General features: G+C 47.8%; 1 protein-coding gene across 9 annotated transcripts in view; it reads left to right on the top strand.

Moving 5' to 3' along the window:
- ADAP2 (ArfGAP with dual PH domains 2) overlaps positions 1–8158 on the top strand; it is a 51538-nt gene that overhangs the window by 34456 nt on the left and 8924 nt on the right. For 8 of the 9 annotated variants that reach the window (XM_032280936.1, XM_032280935.1, XM_032280937.1 and 5 more), the window contains one exon: positions 3187–3333. The exons of the other annotated variant lie outside the window; for it this stretch is intronic. In XM_032280936.1, the coding sequence (XP_032136827.1) occupies positions 3187–3333 (147 nt within the window). The remainder of the gene's footprint in view (positions 1–3186; positions 3334–8158) is intronic. 9 annotated transcript variants of the gene reach the window in all.

Here is an 8158-nt window from a genome sequence, read left to right as displayed (position 1 = left end):
CTACTAAAAATACAAAAATTAGCTGGGCATGGTGGCGCGTGCCTGTAATCCAAGCTACTCAGGAGGCTGAGGCAGGAGAATTGCCTGAACCCAGGAGGCGGAGGTTGTGGTGAGCCGAGATCGCGCCATTGCACTCCAGCCTGGGTAACAAGAGCGAAACTCCGTCTCAAAAAAAAAAAAAAAAAAAAAAAAGAAAGCCATTGTTAAGAGTGTAGAGTAGCCTGGGCATGCTGGGTGCCATGGCTCATGCCTGTATTCCCAGCACTTTGGGAGGCTAAGGCAAAAGGGGATCACTTGAGGCCAGGAGTTTGAGAACAACCTGGGTAACATAGTGAGACCCTGCCTCTATTTAAAAAAAAAAAAAAAAGTTGGGCAGACATAGTGGCACAAGCCTGTAGTCCTAGCGATGCAAGAGGCTTGCTTGAGCTGGAGTTGGAGGTCACAGTGAGTATGATTGTGTCACTGTACTCCAGCCTGGGTGATAGAGCGAGACCCTGTCTCTAAAAACATAATTTAAGAGTGTTGGTGTAAATCTGTTTATACTTTTCATGCACATTCAAATAAGTGGGAAGGTGGGAGGGTAAGATGCCTGGAGCTGCCACCTCAGCCTCGGGCTTGGCACCCTAGGACTCAGCAGGCCCAACTCACCGCCTCCCCTGCTCACTGGTGCTGTGCTCAGCTGCCTCTTGAGATTTTTCCGCTCCCGTTTTCCTTAAGCTATTGTCAATTCCTAATCTGAGTCTATAATGCATACTTGTCTATATATTTGCATGTTTGTGTGAATGTGTCTGTGTACATTTTATATTAATAGGTTTTATGTTAACAGGTAATTTTTTATTTTTTGAGACACAGTCTTTCTCTGTTGCCCAGGCTAGAGTGCAGTGGCAAGATCCCGGCTCACTGCAACCTTCGCCTCCCAGGTTCAAGCCTATTCTCCTGCCTCAGCCTCACTAGTAACTGGGATTATAGGTGCATGCCACCACACCCAGCTGATTTTTGTATTTTTAGTAGAGACGGGGTTTCACCTTCTTGGCCAGGCTGGTCTCAAACTCCTGACCTCAGGTGATCCACCCATCTCAGCCTCCCAAAGTGCTGGGATTACAGGCGTGAGCTACCTTGTCAGGCCCTAAATTTTATGTTAATAGGTTCCCTCTATACCTCCAGTACTGGGACTTGGAATTTTTCACTCATGAATTTCATGGACTTTTAAAAATATTAGTAATATTGATCTAAATTATTCTTTAAAATATTCTGTGGTATTTCCTTATGTAGCTATATCATGATTTATTTAACTTTTTATCATTGATGGATATTTAAATAGTTTTCCTTTTTTTTTTTTACTATTATCAGCAAGACGACAATAAATATCTTTTGAAATACATATTTGCATAATAATGCATTTACTTTTTAGGGATAGATTGTCCTTCTTGTTAAGGTTAGAGACAGGGTCTCACTCTGTCACCCAGACGGGAGTGCAGTGATGCAGTACGAGCTCACTGAAACCTCAAGCTCCTGGGCTCAAGAGATCCTCCGTGTCAGCCTCCTCAGCCTCCCTAGTATGTGGACTCCACATGCATGCCACCATGCCTGGCTAATTAAAAAAAAAGAAATTTTTTTTGTAGAGATGAAGGCTTTTTTTTTTTTTTTTGAGATGGAATTTATCTCTGTCACCCAGCCTGGAGTGCAGTGCAGCTCACTGCAACCTCCGCCTCCTGGGTTCAAGCAATTCTCCTGCCTCAGTCTCCTGAGTAGCTGGGATTACAGATGCCTGCTACCATAGCCAGCTAATTTTTGTATTTTTAGTAGAAATGAGGTTTCACTGTGTTCGCCGGGCTAGTCTCGAACTCCTGACCTCATGATCTGCCCGCCTCGGCCTCCCAAAGTGCTGGGATTACAAGTGTGAGCCACCTCACCCGGCCCAAGATGGAGTGTTGATATGTTTCCCAGGCTGATCTTGAACTCTTAGCCTCAAGTGATTCTCCCACCTTGGCCTTCCAAAGTGCTAGAATTACAAGTGTGAGCCTGGCACCTTGGGATAGATTTTTAGGTGCAAAATTATGCATCTGGATGTGACCACATTTTCTTCTAGAGAAGACTGACTAGTAGAACTTTCTTCAGTGATGGGAATGTTCTGTGTCTGCCTTGTCTAATACTGTAGCCACTAGCCACAGGTGACTACTGAGCACTTGGAACGGGGCTAAGTGCAACTAAGGAATGCCCCCACATCTGTTCATATCCGCTTTATTTGTTTAGCTTCCATAATGATTTGCTTCCCAAAAAGTTCTGTGGCTAAAAAGTATGAAAAGTTCTAAGTTAAGACCTTTCCAAATGCCTTTCCAGCTAAATGGGGCCGGTCTAATTAGGCAGAGGTCAGACATCGTGGGATGTGCAAGTACAGGAGGTCAGTAGAATATCTGTGATTTTTTTTTTTTAGACGGAATCTCACTCTGTCAACCTGGCTGGAGTGCAGTGCCACAATCTCAGCTCACTGCAACCTCTGCCTCCTCCTCCAACCATTCTCCTGCCTCAGCTTCCCGAGTTGCTGAGATTACAGGTGCCCGCCATCATGCCTGGCTAGTTTAATTTTTGGGTTTTTTGTTTGTTTTTGTTTTTGTTTTTGGGATTCAGTCTCTCTCTATTGCCCAGGCTGGAGTGCAATGGTGCAATCTTGGCTCACTGCAACCTCCGCCTCCTGGGTTCAAGCGATTCTCCTGCTTCAGCCTCTTGAGTAGCTGGGACTACAGGTGAGTGCCACCATGCCCAGCTTATTTTTGTATTTTTAGTAGAGACGGGGTTTCACCGTATTGGCCAGGATGGTCTCGATATCTTGACCTCATGATCTGCCTGTCTCGGCCTCCCAAAGTGCTGGGATTATAGATGTGAGCCACTGTGCCTGGCCTAATTTTTGTATTTTTAGTAGAGAAGAGGTTTTACCAAGTTGGCCAGGCTGGTTTCAAACTCCTGACTGTAGCTGATCTGCCTGCCTTGGCCTCCCAAAGTGCTGGGATTACAGGCATGAGCCACTGCGTCTGGCCAGTATCTGTGAATCTTGATATGAGAGCAAGAACATTTAAAACCCATACATTTACAAATTGATGTTTGTTTGTGTTAAGGCATTGGTGAAGGTTGACCAGAAGTTACCCTGTGGACTGTCAGCATCTTGAGTATCCTCTTTCTCTCTTTCAGGGTAAAAGCCCCAAAGCTGTCATCAGCATTAAGGACTTGAATGCCACCTTCCAGACAGAGAAGATAGGGCACCCACACGGGCTGCAGATCACCTACAGGGGAGATAGCCACGTCAGGAACCTGTTTGTGTATCATGAAAGTGGGAAGGTGAGATGCCTGGAGTTGCCACCCCCGCCTCCAACTTGCACCCCAGGACTCAGTAGGTGCAGCGTGCCACCTCCCCTGCTCACCAGTGCTGTGCCCAGCTGCCTCTTGAGACTTTTTTGCTGCCATTTGCCTTAATCTATCAACACTTCTTGATCTGAGACAAAAATATGAGGAGGGAAGGGTGAGATCAGGGACAGGAACCTGGCAAGTACCATGGCTAGCCACCAATGCACAGTCACCAGTGGAAGTCCAGTTACAGAAGTGACTATGCCCAGGGATGCAAAGCCAGGTAGGGCCAGAGATTCTGAAACTGGGGGAGGAACTGATAGACAGTTAGGCGGCAGTGCACCCCAGGACCTGCTTCTTAACATGCGGTCCTGGCCCAACAGCCCTTGCATCAGCCAGGAGCTTGTTAAAAATAGTCTCAAGACTGAGCATGGTAGCTCTTGCCTGTAATCCCAGTACTTTGGGAGTCCAAGGCAGAAGGATCACTTGAACCCAGGAGTTTGAGACCAGCCTGGTAACATAATGAGACCCCATCTTTATCCCAAAATATCCCCAAAATTAGCTAGGCATGGTGGCATGCACCTGTAGTCCCAACTACTTGGGAGGCTGAGGTGGGAGGATCGCTTGAGCCTGGGAGGTCAAGGCTGCAGTGAGCCATGATCATGGCACTGCACTGCAGCCTGGATGACAGCGCAGGACCCTGTCTCAAAATAAACAAACAAACAAAAAGAACAGAAAGAAAGAAAAATAGAATCTGAGGCCCACCCTGGACTTACTGAGTTAGAAACTGCATCAAAAAAAAAAAAAAAAAAAAAAAAGAGACTGGGTATGGTGGTTCATGCCTGTAATCCCAGCACTATGGGAGGCTGAGGAAGGCAGATCAGGAGGTCAGGAGTTCAAGACCAGCCTGGCCAACATGGTGAAACCCTGTCTTTACTAAAAATACAAAAATTAGCCAGGCATGGTTGCACGTACCTGTCGTCCTAGCTACTTGGGAGGCTGAGGCAGGAGAATCGCTTGAACCTGAGAGTTGGAGGTTGTAGTGAGCCTGTACTCCAGCTTGGGCAACAGAGTGACACTTAATCCCAAAAAAAAGAAAAAGAAAGAAAAAAAAAAAAAGAAACTGCATTTTAACAGGATCCCAGGTGTGCACATTAAAGTTTGAGAGGCATTTTTTTTTTTTTTTTTTTTTTTACTTTCGAGACGTAATCTCACTCTGTTGCCTAGGCTGCAGTGCAGTGACCTGATCTCGGCTCATTGCAACCTCCTCCTCCAGGGTTCAAGCGATCCTCCTGCCTCAGCCTCCTGAATGGCTGAGATCACACCCAGCTAATTTTTAAAATATTTTTAGTAGATATGGGGTTTCACCATGTTGGCCAGGCTGGTCTTGAATTCCTGACCTCAAGTGATCCACTCACCTCAGCCTCCCAAAGTGCTGGGATTATAGGTGCGAGCCACTTCTCCCAGGTGAGAAGCACTATTTAATAGTCGAAGAAATCAGCCCAGTCAGAGACCAGCAGGCCAATATGAGAGAATAAGCTGGGTCATCTTCTGAGCAGAGTTACCTGACTGGACAGGGGACAGAGACGCTGAGTGGGGGTGGATGAAGGTGGGTGCTGACATTTTGTGAGCATCTATTAACTCCCTTGGGCACTGCTTTTGGTGATTGCTGTCCATCATTTCTTAATCCTCAAAATAAGCCCCACATTACTGAGGCATGGACATGTTAGTAACTTGCTCAGGATCACAGCTAATGGTTCCTGAGCCCTGCACCCACTTTACCACCCCATGTGCCTCTGTACTGTAGGGAGGACCCTTGGAAGCAGGAGCCAGGAACCAGATGCAGAAACTAGACCTTCCCAAGGGGCCCTAGCACCACGACCCTAGCCCCCACTCCATGCCAATCACTGCCACAAGGACTTCTGTTGAGGCACTCAAGGTCTCTGGTACTTAGGATACACAGCTCCCTCCTATCTGCCCAGTATGGTGCATCTGACAACCTGGGTCTGGCCATTCTTTTTTGCTTGATACCCCAGCCTCTCTGTTAGATAAGCATAAGTGAGGGCTGCAAATTCCTGCCTGCAGGAATCAGGGGGTGATTTTTTTTTCCTTTTTTAGTTTTAATTTTTTTTTAATATAGAGACAAGGTCTCGATATATTGCCCAAGCTGGAGTGCAGTGGCTATTCACAGGCACCATCCCACTACTGATCAACACGGGAGTTTTGACCTGCTCTGTTTCTGGCCTGGGCTGGCTCACCCCTCCTTAGGCAACCTGGCGGTCCCCCATTCCTGGGAGGTCACCGCATTGATGCCGAACTTAGTGCAGACACCTGATCGGCATAGCACAGTACAGCCCAGAACTCCTGGGCTCAAACAATCCTCTTACCTCAGCCTCCCGAGTAGCTGGGACTACAGGCACAAGCCACAGTGCCCAGCCAAGGGGTAATGTAAAAGCTAAGTGGGGCCAGACTACTCAAGAGGCTGAGGCAGGAGAATCGTTTGAAGCCAGGAGTTGGAGGTTGCAGTGAGCCAAGATCACACCACTGCATTCCAGCCTGGGCGACAGAGCGAGGCTCCATCTCAAAAAAAAATTAAATAAAATAAAAAAGCTAAGTGGGGGCCGGGCATGGTGGCTCAAGCCTGTAATCCCAGCACTTTGGGAGGCCGAGGCGGGTGGATCACGAGGTCAAGAGATCGAGACCATCCTGGTCAACACGGTGAAACCCTGTCTCTACTAAAACTACAAAAAATCAGCTGGGCATGGTGGCACATGCCTGTAATCCCAGCTACTCAGGAGGCTGAGGCAGGAGAATTGCCTGAACCCAGGAGGCGGAGGTTGCGGTGAGCCGAGATCGCGCCATTGCACTCCAGCCTGGGTAACAAGAGCGAAACTCCGTCCCAAAAAAAAAACAAAAAAACAGCTAAGTGGACAGGTTTAAGGGGTGGAGAGGGAGCTGTGGCAAACAGGGAAACCTGCATGGAGGAGTAAAGCAAACAAAACTTTGGGAGCCAAACAAAACTGTATGCAGGTTGGATTTGGCACCAGGGTCACCAGATGGTGACTGGAGAGACCTTCCAAGGTGAAGGCCTAGGCTTGTCTTTTCTCCTCATTCCCTTAGTGCCTGAGACCTGAGAAGGTTCCTTTTGTTTTTTAGATGGAGTCTTGCTCTGTTGCCCAGGCTGGAGTGCAGTGGAACAATCTCAGCTCAAATTTCTGCCTCCCGGGCTCAAGCAATTCTCCAGCCTCAGCCTCCCAAGTAGCTGGGATTACAGGCATGTGCCACCATGCCCGGCTAATTTTGTATTTTTAGTAGTGATGGGGTTTTCACCATGTTGGTCAGGCTGGTCTCAAACTCCTAACCTCAGGTGATCCACCTGCCTCGGCCTCCCAGAGTGCTAGGGTTATAGGCATGGGCCACTGCGCTTGGCCAGAGAGTTATTGATGAACCCCAGGACAATAAAGCACAGAGCCCTGGAATACTAGGCCTGTGTGCTTCGCCTATGAGAGAGAAAAGGGAGCCGGGCGCGGTGGCTCACGCCTGTAATCCCAGCACTTTGGGAGGCCGAGGCGGGTGGATCACGAGGTCAAGAGATCGAGACCATCCTGGTCAACACGGTGAAACCCCGTCTCTACTAAAAATACAAAAAATCAGCTGGGCATGGTGGCACATGCCTGTAATCCCAGCTACTCAGGAGGCTGAGGCAGGAGAATTGCCTGAACCCAGGAGGCGGAGGTTGCGGTGAGCCGAGATCGCGCCATTGCACTCCAGCCTGGGTAACAAGAGCGAAACTCCGTCTCAAAAAAAAAACAAAAAAACAGCTAATTAAAGAGAGAGAAAAGGGAATGGTTAAATTCATTTGAAACCACATTCAGATGATTTCTCAATCACCATATTATATCAAAGTCCCAAACTACGACTATCTGAACCAGTCTTTTAGCCTCCCAATTTCAAATTCCTGGGAGAAGGAATCTGATAAGCGCAGTCCAGCCTCTGTATTGGTCCAGGCCTGGTCCAGTTGCTGTGGTTAAGCAGGGGTGGGATCACAGCAGTAAGTGGGGCTGCAACTGGAGGTGGGTGAGGATAGGTAGGGTAGTTCTCATAGGAGCAGGGCTTGGGCTGAGCAAGCACCGACAATCTATCTATTACAACATCAGAACTAACCTGCAGGATAAGTAGAATACTTTAGGTAAAAGGTATGTGTGAGATGGAGTGGATTAAGCTGAATGTCCCAAGAGGAAGGAATAGCAGGTGTTGGGAGAATTGCAAATAGTTTTGCGTGGAAGGAGCTCAGACAGCAAAGTCATACTAAAGAACTTAAGACTTTTTTTCTGAGGGTAGTAGACAGGACTCTAAGCCAGACTGATTAGATCTGTTTTTCTATTATCTGATTTTCTGATTAGAAAATCACTCTGGCTGCCGTGAGAGGGCCAATCGGAGGGCAGCCGATCAAGGCCAGCTAGATACGTGGTTGTCTGTGTGGGAGATGAAGGTGGCCTACGCTGCTGAGAGACGCATTCTCCCAGAGTGACAGCAGAAGGGGCTAAGCCAGCTTTGGTCTAAGATGCCATGAGCATCCTCATTAGAGGAGCCTCCCCAGGCATACCTTCTCCCCACCCAAATGCCAATTTTTGACATCTGAGGACTATGATTTCCTAGAGCCTTGCTCCTTCTAGTGTGTTCCACTGACTACCAGCGTCATATCACCTGAGAGTGTGTTAGGAATGCAGAGTCTTGGGCCCCATTTCAAACCTACTGAATCTGCCTCTGCATTTTAACAAGAGCCTCAGGTGATTTTGCACGCATTAGAAGGTGAAAA

Source organism: Sapajus apella, unplaced genomic scaffold, assembly GCF_009761245.1.
Source record: "Sapajus apella isolate SASKATOON/1434 unplaced genomic scaffold, GSC_monkey_1.0 scaffold12, whole genome shotgun sequence".
Lineage (NCBI taxonomy): Eukaryota > Metazoa > Chordata > Mammalia > Primates > Cebidae > Sapajus > Sapajus apella.
This window is presented reverse-complemented; position numbering and strand designations above follow the sequence as displayed.